The 19,243-nt window shown below is 35.1% G+C and overlaps 1 protein-coding gene across 4 annotated transcripts in view; it reads right to left on the reverse strand.

Annotated features, from left to right (window-relative positions):
• LOC140155372 (phospholipid scramblase 1-like) overlaps positions 1 to 19,243 on the reverse strand; it is a 59,686-nt gene that overhangs the window by 2,595 nt on the left and 37,848 nt on the right. The window contains exon 9 of one of the 4 annotated variants that reach the window (XM_072178192.1): positions 6 to 1,227. The exons of 2 other annotated variants lie outside the window; for them this stretch is intronic. In XM_072178192.1, the coding sequence (XP_072034293.1) occupies positions 1,177 to 1,227 (51 nt within the window). In that variant the 3' untranslated portion in view covers positions 6 to 1,176. Of the gene's footprint in view, positions 1 to 5; positions 1,228 to 13,730; positions 15,906 to 19,243 lie in introns of those variants that run through there. One more of the 4 variants, XM_072178191.1, reaches the window with a different exon arrangement.

Genomic DNA, 19,243 nt, shown 5'->3' on the forward strand with positions numbered 1-19,243 from the left:
TGTAAATGAGTAAAAAATTAAATAATACAAAATGGCAAGATAATTAGTGCTTTTAATTACTGCATAATTAAAACAATCAGGCTTAAAATCAGTGATAGTTTGCTTGCCTAAAGGTGGTCTTAACCCTGGTATTATGGAAACTTTTGAGCCTCATATCTGCTAAATTGTTAGTCTTAAGTATATAAAAGTATACATATTTAGAACGGGTCCTATAGATATTTATATCTAGTTTTTAAAAATTAATACAAATTTTGACTCAAGAATTTTTTGTTAAGTTTCCCGAAAAAATTTGAGTCAAATTTGTTTGTTTTGTTTTTCTTCAAAACTGAGCATTTTTGCCCAAATTGTTTGTTTGTTTGTTTTGTTTTTCTTCAAAACTGAGCATTTTTGCCCAAATTTGACCTCACAGGTGGATTTGCCAAGTCTTTGCCATTCTGAACACTATATATATATTACTTTAGATCAAAATTTAGCAGTTATGAGACTCAAAGGTTAAGACCACCCTTAATAGAAATTGATTATAGGTTTTGCTGTAACTGATTGATCAGAATGTACTAAATATATATTGTTTTTGAACTACATAAATACACATTTCTAACTATATAAAAAAATGTCCATCAAACAAACAAAAGGTACTGTATTTTAAGCCTGATGAAAAGTTGTTAATGCCCAATGTATACTCAAAAAAAAAAAAAATTTGGTTGCAATATTGCCGCTGCAATTATATTTAAAGCAATTTTTAACAGGGCCGGAGCTCCAATATGTCACATATGTGTCTTTGATTGACCGGTGAGATGTTCATCTGTAGGAATAATACTACAATATGTCTAACCTACATTTATGGCTAAATTTCCTATACAAAGGAATCAAGAGCCTCTAATCTAAATGGCCTCTATTTTCGTTGTTAAAACACCGGATTTGTGCTGTCAGGTTATTATAATTATATAAAATGTACACTATGCTTTGTAGCATAACATAGTTTGTATTAATGATATTTAACAATATTTCCAGTGTAATTTCAATTGCATCCAAATGTTGAAATAGAAAAAGCCATCGACTGATCACAGCACTGAAAGCTAGGATAGACGATCGAGTATAAAATGGGCTTAATATGGATAACCGTGATCCTCTATCTCCATCCTCCTTCCATCCTCTGGCTTGTTAATTCAGTGTGACTTAGAACTTCTGGTCCTTTTCATCTCCTGACCTTTCGAAGTACATGAAGTCCTGTAGCAGAAAGAGAAAGAGAGAAGAGAGAAAAAAGTGTTAATTTTCTAAATTTCATAGTTTGCAGCTGTGGATTTTGGTTGGAATTGCCCACTTTGGGTTAATCCATTGTGTAAAACTGCATGGAATTAGTCTCTTTTGAAGGCTTATACAGCTTGCTTTATTTTGTACGCTACTTGCAATTCCTCAATGGAGTCTTTACACTAGTGTAACTCATGAATATTTTACACAAAGGATACAACTTTGGGGTGGAATCATGGGGTATAACTTGAGTTGGATTTTCATGCAAAGTAATACATGAAAGGGAGAATGCAGGGTACATGTAACTCCTACAAAGGGTATCAAAATGGGTCATGGTGGGTTTAGATCATGGTGGTTATAAATTAGAACTCATAGTGGAAAGTATTTTGTCATCTGATGCCCATTGGTTTTTTGTTTTAATTTGTGAAAAAAAATTAAACAAAATGTGGATAAGAATGTGAAAATCACTTTAAATAATCTTAATTAAAAGAAATCCCAGATACAGACTTGGCATTATATGCTGTATTATATGTGACACGATCTGGTCCAAGGAGGACAAAGGCGGCAAATTTGAAACTGAGATAAAGGCAAAAATATGGCGTAAAAAACAATATAATACATAAGAAAATACACATAAACAAAACCTCATAAGAACCAAGCATGCTAGACCTTTGGTGTTTTCAGTATATGATAGCCTAATGTTACTACAGGGTAATAATTATAGTAACCCAATTTTCAAAATTGCCTCCTTTGGAGCAGATCGTGTCACATAATGAAAAATTGCGATGATCAGTGTGGGTCTTTTAACAAACAAACACATCCAGTAAATAAAACTGCATGACCACATTAGATATTCATAAATTTTCATCACATCAGAGACAATTCTTTTTGTATGCTGATGTTCAGTGTAGATATCAAAAGTCAAAAATTTAAACCAAACATGATCCTTCTTTAGTCAGGCTTGGGAATAACAGGGTATAATCTGACTAAGTCACGTCTCAGCATTAATGTTCACACCTCAGAATGCATGGGAAATACAACAATCATATTGGCTATCTTCAACATGCTACGTCTACATGACACATCAAAAATGCACATCTGACTTACTTCATCTGATACAACTCAACAGACATCACAGTTGATACAACCAACCTTTGACAGTAAATTCCGTTTTATTATTTGGCTAGGCAAAGATGATGGTAGTATATAGGAACATGTAACACTACTGAATCTCCACTATGTTAATCAGATCAAAGGGTAGATCAGCCTATTAGTATTAAGGATATCCTATACCACACATCTTCTTCACCAAACAACATATCTTTAAGAGTTACATTTTAAAATGTACATTTGAATCATTCAACTCTTTAAAATGATCTAAATATTCCATGTAAGTATGTAACACTTATAATCCTTTGTTCTCTTAAGACAATGTTCTCAATGACAATGAAAGCATTATGTATGTACTTACTAATACTAGTCTGATGCAAGATACCCTGTGGTACCTTTGATGTTTGAATCACAACATACCCATGATAAATATAAATCCTAGATAAAAATACCAGGAGTGGAGGGCTAAGGTAGAAACTCCGGAAGCTGTGGGGTTTTAAACATGTGTTTGAAACCCAAAAAAACCTTACATTTAAGTGGAATATTTTCTAAGCACCATGTGGCCTGTACATAAAGCTGAAAGATGAAGGTCAGCCAAATCCAATGGTATTTGGTACTTAGTCTAGTTAGGTCAGATGGTTCACAACTATGATAGTAAAAAATCAGGTGACCCCCTGGGGAAATTCCATGACCCCCTAAAATTGGCCCTTTTGACCTGCCTCAGAATTGATATAGCTTTAAAATGAACAACATTTGACATCATGAAAATGTACTTTGAAATAACCTGGGTCTGACAGAAATTTGAACATATTGGAATTGAACTAGGCTTTATAAGATGACATATTCAGAAAAATTTAATTCTTTTGATATAATTACGTAAAATCATGGTGGAATTTGGGCAAAAACAGGATTTTTCATAATTTTGAAAGTAGCGAAAAAAGAACATTTTCAAATCACATTTTCTGCTATATTCAGGCTAACATTGGATCAAACCTTTTGTATAATATAACCAACATATTGTACTTCTGAAATATGATTAAATTAGCGTGGTACTTTTTTCCTATACTGCAGGGGAGTTTGTTGATTTTGGCGGATTTTCCGTTTTTTACTTGTTTTTTGTAGACTTAATTAACGTTTTCCAATGTATAAACATACTAATTATTTTACATTCACAATACGGCTTCAATTCTCAACCAAGGTTATTATTGATTTGAGTTTGATAACTATTTTCATGTGGATTTTGCTCTTTTATTATAGTGGAATTTGTTAATTTTCATGAAATTTACATATGAATCTCCCTGCAAACTAATGATATGAAACTTGGGTTTCCTAGATTGATATGATAATTATTTTGATTGCTGATTTTAGAAATATGGTTCCAATAACAGAATGTGTTTGTTTTGTTTTAATGGAATTTGTTTTTTCCAAGGAATTTGTGTCTTTTAACATATTTTCAAAAGTGGAATTTGCAACCAACATTACACTGTTTAGGTAATAAATCATATTTTAAATAAAATAGACTAATCTTTAGTTAACTGTTAGATCAGGCAAAAAAACAACAACACCCATTTATAACAAAACAAAACAAACACCACGCCATACTTCATATAATATCTACTACCAATGCAATGGAATTTTCATTTCTTTTCAAAGGCGAATTTACCAAATAACAAGTACAGGTACTTCAAGCATTGTCTAAAATTGAATGTGAATATGTACATGTACATGTAATGATGTACGTTTACAATATCTCAATATCTCATTGAGCGTGAGACTCACACATTCGCGGACTTTATCAGGTGTCAGGTCTATTGCCATTTGGTCTAATACCATTTGGTCTAATACCCATTTTATCTACAGACTTGACATTTAGCATGGAATATTTTCTTGCAAAATTCAAGGACTGGGCTGGAATTTCGGACTTTATGCAAAATTGTTCTGTTATTAGGCCTATCAAATGTATAGGGGTTTGAGGTGATATTTCCTAAACTTCATCAGCAATTGGCATTTATCACATTTGAAATACACTTCCAATGTACACATTTTTTAACATGGGAGGAGCTTAAAATATGGCTCTTAAAAGTGGTACGTACTCAGAAAGTTTAAATGACCCCCCTGGGGTCAAATGTTATAAATTTACGGTACAAAAACAACTGCGCATATATCTGGTTGTCCAATGAACTCACGCTGCTTCTTTGTGTACAGTAAGATTATAATATTTGGCCCCAGGGGGCCATTCAAACTTTCTGAGTGCGTACCACCACTTTTAAGAGGTCGGAAGAAAATGGCCATTTGGTCTAATAGTTTATTATTAACAATTTGGCCTAATTACCTTTTGATCTAAACCAGTTAGTCTAATACTATGTCGTGTATTTGCCAATTCATCAAAAAAAAATCGTCTACAATTGGTTACAGGCTGTAAATATATGTAAATGAGACGAGCATGTGTATAAACAATATACTATACTACATTCATCAAAACTTATGCATTATTCCTCGGAATTCTCAGAATTAATATTGTTTATTATTGTTTATAATGTACCCAAAAAAAATAAGGAGAAGACATGCGGCCTGCATGTATTGAAAGTGACATTTTGACGGGCTATTTGTTCTTCTTTACCGGTCTTTACAAGGTATATAAATAATATAACCAACACTAGGCTCATCATACATCACCGGGGGTGCCACAGGCATGGGACATGGGCCAGTACGAGCTACCTGCCACTCCCTCCAAACATTAAAACGAAATTGGTTTGCCTGTTTACGTCATTTGCATAGAGTTGGAATACTACATATAATACTGTTATAATCCCTGTTTATGAAACACAGCGAGCAGAGTGTGTAGTATAGCATCATTGCGCCTACATAGCCTCACACGTGCTATTAGACCAATCGGTTAGTAGACCAATTAATTAGTAGACTAAATGCTTATTAGACCAAATGGTTTGTATACCAAAAGGGTCATATTAGACCAAATGGCTATTAGATGGTTATAGACCAGTTGGGTATTAGACCAAATGGTTCATTGGAATAAATGGCTTTAGACTTTTTGGTTATTAGGGACCGTTCACAAACACTTGTTGGGAGGGTGGGCTGATGCAAAAAGGGTGGGGGCCTGAAAATTGTTGATCCTCATGTGGGGGGGGGGCTGAAAAATGACCACAAATATTCCCGTGAAAATTGAGTTTATATGCTTTTCTATGGGGTTGACCCATAATTTTCATGTCAAAAGGGGGCCTGAAATTTTTAGGTCTGTAAAGGCGGGCCCGAAAAATTTTCGCGATGAAATTTTGTTGCATAAGCCCCCCTAACAAGTGTTTGTGAACGGTCACTTAGACTATTGGGTTTTGGTCGAAATGGTAAATAGGACCAAATGGTTATTGTACCAAATGGTAATGGGACCAAGGCCTCAAGGGGATGTAGTAAAATCGAACAAATTCTCACACATCATCAAATTTAATTTATTAGGGATTCATTCATGAAAACCACGCTTATACCAGAACATTTTGTGATACTATACTATTTCTTCATTATATACCATTATTTCTCCAACTGAAATCCTCACGCAGATCAGCCGGTCCTAAACGCTGGGCCATAACGCCGTTGTTCAGCCTCAGACAATCAAGCGCGCCGTTAGGTATATAGCGCGTATGTATGTATGCATATATGAATGTAAATTATTGACCAAATACAGCCAAAAATGGGATATTTGGACATTAAAAAGTCACTTGTATGTAAAAACTTGCACTCAGTTGTTATCAATAATCTACATACTGATGTTATATAATATTTTCTTTCTGAATAATACAGATTATAAATAGTATTAGACAATATTTATATGCTCATTTTGATTTTGTTGATTTACGAACTAATGCAAAATGCAATATTTTAAAGACCCCTCAAAATAAATTGGAAAAAGATGCCACAATAAAAAAGCATTTTCTATAGGCAAAGGATGGGAAATGTTTATCTAAAAAGGTCATATCAAACTCAGCCTGAATAAAGGCAATAATTAAGTTAGAAATTAGGTAAAATTTGCATTTTATCTCATTTTTGACATTTTGAAAATATGGCGATATTGAGTTTATGAAAAATTCACCTTAATGAAATTGTTGGCTTCTGCAAATTTGTGAGGAGATTCACCAATATATGTATTTTCAATACCAATTTGTTTGGGACCTGTTGAATTATGGAGTTTCCTACAATATTTCCTGGAAATGCGATGAAAAACTGCTTTTTAAAACATATTTTAGGTGATTTGGGGGCGATTTTTAGGGGGTGGTCATATATTTTAACGGGGGGCTCCAGAGAATTTTTTAGTGTCGTGGTTGGAAAGTGTTATCAAAACCTATCAATGTCCCAAAATATTATTGATGGCGGCCGACCTTCATCTTTCACGTCTGCAGGAAATTAGAAAATATGCCACTTAACAGCAAATAAAGCTTTATCACTAGAAATGGGCAAGTGCAACACTTTTAAATCCCAGCAAACAAACAAATGTTTTAAAAATATTATTAACGCATTATATTATAAACGTGTTTTGGTTTTGGTCAAAATGTTTCAATAACATTTAAATGTCCAGTTATATAAAGGTCATGGAAATGTGTCTTATATGAAAAAACACTACAACATTAATTTTTTTAAATGTTGTTATATTGTTATTGTATTTTGGGTGGGGAGGGGGGCAAACAATTTTGCTAATTATTTTTTCATGAACATTAGGTTATAATGTTTTGCAGCAAGTTGTCAAAAATGTTTTTGAATGTTATTAAAACATTTTATACCCTTCATATATCCTGATATTCGGAAATGTTTTCTGGCAGTGTTTTGTGTTTGCTGGGATGTCCCTATATGGGTAATCAGAAAGTAGTGATATCAGTAAGAAATACTATTTCCCCTAAGTTAATGTACATATAACTACTGGTATCTAGAACTATTCTAACTTTTCAAACTGTCATAGATAGTAAGATTAAACTACAGTAGAAAGGGTCCGTCATATGAAATTACACTTCAAATGTCATACTTGTACCCTATGTCAAGAGCCATAGCTAAAATGACTTTAGAACCTGGTCATGGGACTCAACATTTAACCAATCAAAACATGCAGCCAACACTGATATGGTCAACTTTACTGAAACATATTGATTGCAGGTTTTCACCTGTTTTCGTATTTTCGTAAGTACTGGTAACAAGAAAGTTTAATGGAAATGACATTTCATTTTTAAATGCATCCTATATTAGCTAGCACTGGTTAAATAAGGACTTTGGTGACCTATATAGAAAATAATACTGCAAAAAAATAACGCTTAACAAGAAATAATTTCTTCTTGGTACATGATCGGAAAGATCTCAACCAGTCTAATCAATGTGTAACATGCACCGTGCCTTGTGGTGTACCCATATCTATTCATATAATTGACACAACTGTGTTTTCATGTGGAGGTGGTACATGCACATGTGATCACATGATGTTGATGTAACGACCCTACCAATCAACATCACATGATCATGCAATCCTGTCAACTTTAAACCTACATTTTGCGGTGTGCCTATTTATACTTAAATCTACACTATTCGGGACTTCAAGCATGCATGCAATACTCATTCCCACATGCAATTTCTGTCATAAATCAATCTGGTATATGCCACTCAAAGCTTTTTAAAGATTTTGGTGGGGTTAAGTAAGTGGAGGGATAAGACTGTCAATTAATCTGTAACTGATATCGCAACTGTTGGTTGCTGCTTCCAACTAAGGAATCCAGAAATTACCAACACTACTTTATCTCAATGTATGACTCATTGCAGATAAAATGTTTTTATTCTATTAGTAGCTTATTCAAGAAAAGACCCAATTATAACAAATCTACACTAACATGAAAAAACTACACAAGTCTATCCTATAATGGCAATACACTGATCAAGTAAAGAGGCTACTTATAACATGCAACAAGTGTCCACAACATGCAAAGAAACAGACTTAATATGTCATATCATGTGCAAAAAGTCCTGTCATTTCTAAGTGAAAATGTAAGGTCCGATTTCTCAAAGCTTGACTGCTTGTCAGGCTTCCTAAGCCAGCAGGCTAGCCCTACCAATGTGAATCCATTTTATTGATTTATCTTTCTACGTATGATGTGAAATTGTAAGCACTGGTATATAGGACTAATTGGGCTTAAGCCTGATAGCTTAGGAAGCGTGATCACTAGCCATGCTTTGAGAAATCTTCCCTAAAGGTCTTGCAAGTGGGAAGTTAAGAGTAGGCCTTTAATTTATTGAGGATAGTTATTTTGATGTGATCCAAAATGGATCTGGAATAGATGTTATTATAACATTAGGCGGAGGCGCCCTATTTAATGTTAGCTTTGGACATTTAATTATTTTATTGATTATCACCCGGGTAAGTCGAGTGAAAAAAAATTAAATATCCAAAGATAACGCTAAATAGGGCACCTCAGCCTAATGAACTTTTTTTGTCACCTAAATGAACTATAATACCCTATTAAATATAAAAGGGGAAACTAATTTTGATAGGGAGGGAAACACTAGATTTAATAATTCCGGTTTCTTAAAGTTTAATGCACATGACTTAACATTTGATCTTCATCTAGTGCCAATAATAACAATGCTAAACTTACCACACCAAATACTCAAGAGATGGTGAAATATGTGCCAGAGGATGGAGCTTCTGAAATGCTGTATCTTATAATTATGCAGTACATAATGATGATTAGTGATTGGTGCTCGTTAGTGTCATATATATTTGTTTTGTTGTTGCTTCAAATTTTGATTAATATAAGTTTGTGATAACCTGAACCATAAACATTCTGAAGAGTGAATATTTGTGTGTGTGTACAATTGCAAGTGAATATTGGTGTGAATAATGTGTTGTGTGTGTGTGGGGGGGGGGGAGGTGGGGGTGTTGGGGTGTGTGAGAGGGGTTTTGTAAATATCGTAAATCAAGGACACACATATGTGAGAAAATGTGGTGTTACCGGACACTTAAAGTGCCAGGTTCATTTAGTGGTTACTGGTTGAAAGAGTCAGGCACACTCAGCAGTCGATCAGTGCTATTAAACTTGTGTGTACTTCTGCCATTGTTTGTGAATGTTACCGGCAAATGCAGATGTTTTTATGAAACTTTATATTCCAACCGTGGATATTACTGCAACCGGGGTGTGCAATTTACTGCAAATAGCCTAAAAAATTCATGCATCCTCTATTGTTGATATGAAAAAATGTGTATAATTTGTATAAAACGGGTCAACGTTGGTCTAGTACAGGGTCACAGTTTGACAGCAAACATGTGTAGGGGTATGTGCATGTGTGTTTATTATTTTGAATGAATATGTGATTGCATATTATTATATTATGCACATCTAATTTGATGTTCAAGCTCAAATACTGAGTACTAGAAAAGAAGAAAAATGAATTTGAGCTGAAATGATAGTTAAAAAAATAACAACCTAAACAATATATTTTGTTACGATTCATTCACATCTAAAAAGAAATGATTGAAGAATTCTAACATGACCCGTGAAGATTCACCATGCACACATACAGTCAATTGTAAAGAATGCATTTCAAAAGAAGATTTGTTTATAAATTACGAGAAATAGTATAAGTAAAAAAGATATACCCAAAACTTCATTGTAAAATCAAAATTGAGTGCCTTTAAAACTGGTTTCTTCTCTTGTTCCTATTTTCCATATTTCAAATGGAAGGCAATTCCACATTTTTTCCCTTTATCATTCAATTAAAATAAATTATGCTCTTGACCAAACTAATTGTTAATAAGTTTTAAGGGCTCTGTAACCCACCTTTTGCACAGTAGTTTTTGTAGGACCTGAGAGCACATCAGATACACCAAACTGCATTATGAGGTATGTCCTTCTTTGCAATACGAGGTATGTCCTTCTAGTTTACTTCAAAGACTGTTTAATGTCAAAAATGTCAATTTTAATCATTTGCCATAAAATTTGTATTATACTGCAAAGTTCAAAAATTATTTGATATCAAAAGGAAATTCCTCATATTCAAAATGGTGTGTCTGATGTGCTCTCAGGTCCACAAAAAAACTGTGCAAAGGGAGTGACCGAGCCCCTTAAGGAACAGAAAAAAGTTGGTTAGTATATAAGTACAGTAAGTATAAAGTGTACAATATACAACTAAATGGTCTCATACTGAATTACAGCCAAGTAGAAATCACTGTAGAAGTTTTTGCAATCAATACTTTGCTAAATCAGTAATGATTGAGACTTGTTGCCACATACCTACCTTTACAACATTAAAAAATATTATTTACATTGTTTCTTTTCATATTTACAAATGGTAAATTATCCCTCTACAATGAAACTCACTATTTTCAATGTAAAAAATTTATATGATACATACGTAAATATGATACATATGGAACTATTGTGCATCAATGGGGTAAATTATTGACCTAAAGTTGCTGGCAGAGATAAACTTGTAATGTTGTATATGACGTCATCCTTGAAGGACGTGGCAAGTTTTTGCACGCAAAATATTGTTATGTGTATGCATGGTGACCAGATATCGGTTCAGTTGGCAAGACAGCCAATCACAGCACATTTCTACAGGTAGGTGATGTCAGATGCAACATTCCAAATTAATCTCTGCTAGCAAGTACATAGTTGGATGCTGAAAACATAGGTAATTGAATATTTGACCTAGGTCAAGTGTCACAATAATAATATTGGCTGCACCAAAACTTCCAAGCGAAATGAAAAACCAAATTCAACTCCTATGAACTCGGAAGAGTTTCAGCTGATCCACCAATTATTATAGAGGAATTGCTGTCTGCAGACACCTGTGGTTTTGATTTGGTGGAGGACCACACAATCAGAAGCCACAAATGACACCTTAAATTTTCTGACACCCTTTTGAGCCTGTGTGGACAAACCTAACTCTATCTGCTGAAAAGGAAATAAAGTAGTCCATCCAAGCCTGTAAAAAAATCTGTGGAAGATGCTTATTACTTTCACAATGAGCACTGAGCCATTCCATTTAAAATTTTGGAAATATCTTCCATATAGGGGGAGTATGAATTTTAAATGGAATCGACACATTAGCAGCTCCATGTGAAACTCACCCTCCCTCAATGAAAGATTCAGGACAGGTTCAAAGTGTATATTGTATGAAATTCAAATGAAGGGCTATTTCACGTTAAGTGTGCACTTTTCAAAATGGTGCTTCAGCATTTCTGGTTACCTGAATTTGGAACATTATATAATGTGGGTGATTTTATTAGATGGGTGTTATGGAGGAGAAGCTACAGGAGCATTTTCATTCAATTCTGACAACTTTTTATATCAGATTTTTGCATTTACATGCATTTTCAACACATTTCTGGAGTCCCACTTCATATTTTGAATGTCTTGTGAATGATTTCTTAGGAATATAAATAAGCCTCCTTTGTAGCTATTGCTTTGGTAACAAAGTATGAAGCATACACAATGCAATGCAAGTTATTTGGCATAAATTGGTCCAGTATTGCGAAAATTATGACCATTTTTGTAATTATGTAGATTCTGCGTTAAACAAAAAAAAGCGATGTCCTCTCCAAAACAAGTACTATCAAAATTGAAACTAAATTGGCAGTTCCTGACAAAAGCGGGTGTTCCGCAATCATAAAACAGGACAATTAGTTCTGAGGATATTTGTATAAAATATCACAACCTGCCAGTTTTGGTGTCTTGATTCCGCGTTAAAAGTGTGTCCTCTCCAGAACAGGGGTAAATCGGCAATTGACACAAAATCAAGAGTAAATGTTTCACTTTATTTTAACAAAATTAACCTTCTCCTTCCCTCTAACAAGACAAGGCATTAGTTTTTAATCACAATACTCAAAGTAGCCAATATCTGATGATATCATGTTGTTAAACAGAATGTCCTCTCTAGAACAACCAAAAACTGTGGTCCGTAACAGCTCACAAAAAGCATGTACTTTTATTTCAAGTGAATGTTTCATCTAGATATTGACAACACATCTAAAGTGAACATTTGTAGTCAGAAACATCTATTTTCAAGATATGTTTTGATGGTGAAAGTGTGGATTTCATGCCTCACCAAATAGCTGTGACCTGTGTCTGGATTTACAGGAGCCTTCATTAAAAGTAAAATACAAGAGATGGTATGCTTTTCTAGCAGTATTTGTGTGTAATAACATCTGATGAAAACTTTTAAGACTGATGAAGATAAGTATGCAGTGAAAAAAAGTGAAAAACTGATTGTTAAACAAAATGTCCTCTCCAGACACCCATACGTTGGAAAGCTCAGAAAACACAAGTTCTACTGAAAAATATGGGAACTTGACAATATTTAATTAAAACACATCAGAACTAACATTTATGATAAGAAAAATGATACACAAGAGGATATACTGTTATAATAAAGTAAGAGTTTCATGTTTTTTCAACAATCGTTTAACTTGCTTCTGGATTTGCAGAAGCCCGCACTTTAATTTTTAAACAAAAAATGTCATGTAGAATGATTAAAAAATGTGTATTATCATCTGATGAACAATGTAAACAAATGCAAATAATTTTGACCCATACATTATTTGAACTACATAGCACTGAAGTGGTTAATGTTGTTTTGTTAAACAAAATGTCCTCTCCAGACGCCATGCATTTTCCCATTGAAACTTTAGTGATGAATTTAACAATGTTATTGATGATCCCACGCTCTGATATTTTGGAATTAAATTTGGTACATCATGAAGTTCTAAAAATCATAGAATTTTTATGAATTTAAGGACTTCTAATTTTGACCCTCTGTGGGACTGTAAGTGTACGCTTAACATGAAATAGCCCTGAAGTTGCCTAATGTGTTCAATCCATTTAAAATTCATACTCCCCCTGTGGAAGATATTTCCACAAGGGTAGAGTGGATTTTAAATGGAATCCCTGACTATGACAAAGCAAAAGAATGCATGGTTAATAATGATTGACAATTAAACAAGACTACACCATTGTTTTTATTTGACTCTTTTTTTCTCTAAATTTTATTTATCAGTGCACATTTGAAACATATACATGTAACTACAAAACATTAACCTTCACTATTAACATCTACTGAAAAATTTAAAACAATAAATGGGGCAGTGCAATGATTATGTCTACCTCCAGAGTGAATTACAGGGGGCCACACTTTTTTGGCAAGTTGAAAGGAGGTCATTAAATTTTGGGGGCAACTTTTCAATATTAGTACACATTTTGCAACAAAAGTAGGAAAACATTCAAATATGCAACATTTCCTGCTTGTTGCGCTGGCACAAGATTAGATAATGCAAAAAAAATGGGTTCCCCAAAATCTGGTAAAGGCTGGAGCCCGAAGATTTTTTTGGCACATTGAAAGGGGGGAAGAGTGCACATAATTATTACACAGCCCCTAACTTGCCCATTGATTGGAACACATCACAAGGACTTCTATCAGTTTGTGAAGTTACAGAACTTCAGCAATACTGATGCCCTTGCAAGCAATTTAATTGCAGAATAACAATGCTAGTAATTATAATCATTGGAAAAGAAGGCTGCTTCCCAGAATAGTTGGTTTCTTGGTAATGTGTGACTGTGATAAATGAATTGTTTGTCACTATTTATAAATATGACTGAAAGAGGTTTTCAACATTTAACCGTAGCGATTCCATGGGTAAAAAAAGTTGAAACCCAATTCTCAGGACTTAGTGGTGTAGCTGTGATGGCCTGCAGCCAACATCTGTTAACATTCTTTCTCAAACAATGTTACTGGCAAGTTGCAGAAGTCACAAGACTAAGTCTTGTGATCAGGGATTTAGACTGAGAGGACAACTGGTTCAAGCATGATGTCATAGAAGCCATCCCCATAAAGCATTAGGAGGACCGGGAGTAACTTGAACAATGACAAAGGATGACACCACCTATGTTACCAAGAACATAGACCAGATTGTCACATTCCAGCCATACCAGGTTAACTTCCCAGTAACATCAGTTGGCATTGTAGGTTGACTGATAGATGGTCGCAGGCCACCAAAGCTAAATAAGCAAGTAATGATGAGAGTAGGGCGCTATGTTCTCATCTTCTTCTGTATTGATTGTTGCTTGGAACATGATATCTTTGGAATTTAAAATTCAATTGCAGTGGGCTTTTGAGCTAAGCTATTAAAGCATACTAAAATGGGCAAGAAATATACACAAACTTTCAAATATTGAAGTCCCATGAGTTGGCATCGCCCTTTAACCAGTTAAATAATTAGCATACAAAATCTAGCTGATACACAAATTTGACATTACTTGACATCATATTTAGTCTTAAAAATCTTAATATTCCTTAAAATTCATTATTTTCAAATACAATTAATTGTTACATCTTAAAAAGTTTCCATTTGAAATAAATGTGACTAGCCACATCAGAGAGTAAAAATATTTGAATTCATTCATTAATCCTGTGATCTTGTAAATTGTTAGATACATACCCAGTGTTACTGTTGTTATTTTTGATTCTTTCCATGTGTGCATAGGGACTGCGTACATCACAGAATCTCAGATCTTAGAGACCAGCTGCTTAGTAATTAATATGTGTGATCAAGCAAAATCTGTCTGAAGTTGGACATATTCACTTTTCAGTTTCTTATAGGATTGTAAACAGCATTTGCAAAACTACATTTTGCAGAAAACCCCATTGAATTTGGACAGCTAGTTCAAATGATATGAGCAGTTAAAGAGTTTCCAAAACAATAGGAACCAAAAGGAAATAATTCCTTTCTTTGGCTATATCTCAAAATCAATATTTCCGACTTCCAACTGATTTTGCTTGATCACATCACATATTGCATGGCATGATTGGTTAAATTTTCAAGCTGTGCATAGTTTACAACATCATGCTTATGAGACACACTTGGTGCTTTCATATGTACACATCGTGTCCAAGATGAGCAAGTTGGCTTGATTCCTTCAACTTAAACTGCATCTGCACCATTGTATTGACTGATACCACTTGTCACAATCACCTGACATTTGCACCCAAGCTTTTTTTTCAATAGGATAAGTAGCCCCTTCTGATGTGACCAGTCACAAATTTCAGTCCTAATCAAGGGCCACATTTACTCATAAAACATATTATTACTTTCTAAATTGTGAACACTTTCGTTATTCATTTCCCCCAACACTAGCAGACATAATGAACTCATGCACTGAATAACACATATCAATAGGTGCACTCACATCCGGACTCGCATACCACACACAACATGTTGAGTACAACAGGGTTCAATGAGGTTTCCCATGTCATTGCTCATTTTATATATATTCAAAACACAGAACTAATAAAGATGTACCCCCAATATTTCTTTACAAGCTAAAAACAAAAAGAGCATTTATAAATATTCCTTTAAAAGGTATATTGTCCAAGCTGAAGAGACCTTCTAGAAATTGTGCTAAACTGGTCACGGTTATATTAAGACCTTATCTCATCGTAGTATCGGCTATCTATACTCCTACATAGTCCCCTTTCGACTTCTTTTCATCTCTCTCAAAATACATAAAATCCTGCAAAACAAACAGAAAGTATAGAAATGTGTTACTCTCTACACACAACAGCATGAATGGTGGTACAGGTGTCAGGTGTATACATGGTTCTAATCATCAGTGGTCTGCAGGTTATGGTAGCGAATCCCGGTGGTGACGTTGTGTTGTGCACACTTACACAAGGCCCTGTATCTCTACAGTTTTTCTCCACCCATGTGTATCAATCGGCGTGTTTATACTGAGCATACGGCTTTTTGACCCGCTATTTTCCGGGCACAAAATACCGATCATAATCCGGCCACCGTTACCCAGCTTGTTTCTACTGAGACCAGAAAGCCGGGTCTCGCACGATGCACGGCATTTTTTCCTGTAAACCGGAAGTACGGTAAACAGATTTCAACGAGCGCAAGGGATGACGTTGTATCCTAAATTTAAATGTCTACGTATGGCAGCTCATGGCATAGGACTACCTAATCACAATTTAGTGTTTTCGTTAATCCAAATTGCATTAATTTACCAGTGGATCTAGTAATTGGCTATTAAGATAATTAATTTACAGCCAAAATATAACCAACTCATTAACTATAAAGAAGTAGGCGTAGAGTAAGTAAAGTCATATCCACTTTACTTCATCAAGTTCATGCGAGTCACACATGTGGCCAGTGTATATAATATCAGAAAGAAGGAACCTACTACATTATAGGCCTATAATGCCCCTACTTTAATACAAATAGAATATAAATCGCGTTATTTTTGCAACACACATGACCTCGACCCGCAACCGATCACACGGCTCGTTTCTACTGAGCGTATTACGCTTTGACCGGCATGATCCACCTCAAGAGGTGGATCACGATAGGCGAGCACATGACCCGGCATGACACGGCAACCGATTACCCAGATCGTTTCTACTGGGCTTGTTACCCGCCATGACCCGGCACGGCACGGCATGGCACGGAATTTGGCCCTCAGTAGAAACACGCAGAATGGGTACTGGTATATCGTGTCAGGAAAACTTGTTGTGCATGAGAAGTAGCAACATCCCCCACAAGTTACAACAAAGGTTACCACCTAGTCTTTCACCTTGTCTATCAATATGCTTGAGGGAACAACATGTGACCACTGTACTTTTCAATAACTTTATTGCAGTACATCTGATTGGTGTGAGGTTATAAAAACACAGGTGCTCAATAAAACAGGATGCACATTTTGGTGACAAAAGAACGGACATATGGCAACCACCTGTTTGGTATGTCACCTCATCTATTAGGGATGTCATGTTCAGCAAAACCATTACATGTGCAAACCTGATGAGTAAACACAGTAAATAGAATCTCTTATACCCTTTGCAGGAAAAGCAGTGTTTCGAAAAGTGAAAAAAGTGGCATGGACTTAACGTAATACATTAGAAAAACCCAACTATTGGGCCCTGAATCATATTTAATCCTCATTTAGGCCTGGGAATTATAGATTATCTATGAAAAATGAGCAGGATCTTTTTATGAAGATTTGGCCAAGCTTTCAAAATGTGTTACATTTCAGAAACACCATGCCATTTTCAAGCTGATGCAGTGGCGTAGCCAGGATTTTGGAACCGAGGGGGCACAACTTGTAAATGTACCAACGGAAATATTTTTTACCGACGGAATTTGTGATTTGTTGACCCAAAATTTTTTTGCATGGTTTGAAAAAGTGAAGAGCAAAAAAAAAGGATAATAGACGATACTAACATAAAAACACATAATTTTGATGTATATAATTCACAATTTTTCATCATTTTTTTACATTTTCACCCTGGGTGAAAAATAGTCTATTGTTAACCCAAATTTTTTTTCACCAACGCCTTCCGTCTACCGACGGCCTTACATGAACCGACGGCCATGACAGGGGGCACCGGCCCCCTGCCCCCCCACTGGCTATGCCACTGAGCTGATGTAAGCTGTATGGCATACATGATCTAGTCGACAATTTCCTGCGAAAAGCCACTGGACTCCATGTTTTCTCTGCACTTGCTGTCTTTATCTGACTTTCCAACTTGCAGAAAGTTTTAAAGAGCTGAGTCACTCTAATGTCAAGAAAATTATGTTTTCCTGGAACCTGTTTGTACAGAAAGTCAATGGGGACTATTTACCGGTTTGCACCCTGATACAGATATTTGTGGCATATGCACGTCAACATACAGAAATCACACACAATGTACAAAACTATTATATTCCTAATAAGTTTGTCTTTCACCTGTTACATGGACATTGTGCAGGAAGTTAAAATGGGAAATTAATAAAAACCTGTAGTGCCAAACGAGACTGGATATTGAGTGCAAATGAAATCAAGATTGTTTTTACAACAGATTTACAGGGACTGTCTTTTGGAATATGCAGGAGAGCATTAAATAGCTCTTCTGGAGCCTTCAAGGAGAGCTGTTTAGAGCAGTTACAATAGAATGTAAAGACAGAATGGTCAACTAAGTAAGGAAAGCTAAAAATCACTCTCCTATATCAGATTTAAGGAGAGCAGTAGAGAGCGAGTCACTCTCCTCAAAAGGCAGTCCCTGGATTGAGAAACTTTTCTGGTGAAATATCTACATGTACACATCCCAAAATGAATTAAAAAAGCAGGAGGTTAAAAACGTACTCACCAATTCAGAAAGATAGAAGTGCAGTGTTGGTTAGATTTTCCCGGAAGTTTAACGACCACACACACAGATGACTGACACAGCAACATGGTATTAGTTCCCACATGAAGTTTTGATGAACACAAATGCTTTCATATATTAGTTTTCTTATGTCTACCACAGCTGACTAGAAATACTAGCTTTTTTTTCTATTTGTAACTTACATAGGCAACATGATTTTGTTTTTGCTCATTTTTGTTTTCAAGCAAAAAACACTAGCTCTATTTTGCAGCTCACTGTGTGATTAACGATGTTTTATTTTGACATCCACATCAAATTTCAGACTTGTTCGCCATTTGTGTTCTCATTTGCTAATTTTTTCTGCCTCTTTTTGCCTTTTTCTTTCTCAACCAAAGACATCTGCAACATTACACTATCGTGTAAGGAGACCCACATGCTATAGCACCGACATTCTTTAAGAGAAGAAAACGCAGGTTGACTACACGTGATTGAAATGTTTGAAGATGGTTCAATTTCATTAAAGTTAATTTTTTATTACTTCTGTAGTCCAGGTACACGCTGGTGATCAGCGATCGCATTCTAGTGGTGAGGTCTCCTCACCTTCGATAACCCCAATGGGTAAACCGTCTTGTTGTCAAGACCGTTGATCACCCAACTTTAAGAAGTTAATGACTTTGCATCAGTTGTTTTGAGGGTATTGTGAAAAATAGAAACATTTTGCATTTGA

This window comes from Amphiura filiformis, chromosome 6 (genome assembly GCF_039555335.1).
Source record: "Amphiura filiformis chromosome 6, Afil_fr2py, whole genome shotgun sequence".
Lineage (NCBI taxonomy): Eukaryota > Metazoa > Echinodermata > Ophiuroidea > Amphilepidida > Amphiuridae > Amphiura > Amphiura filiformis.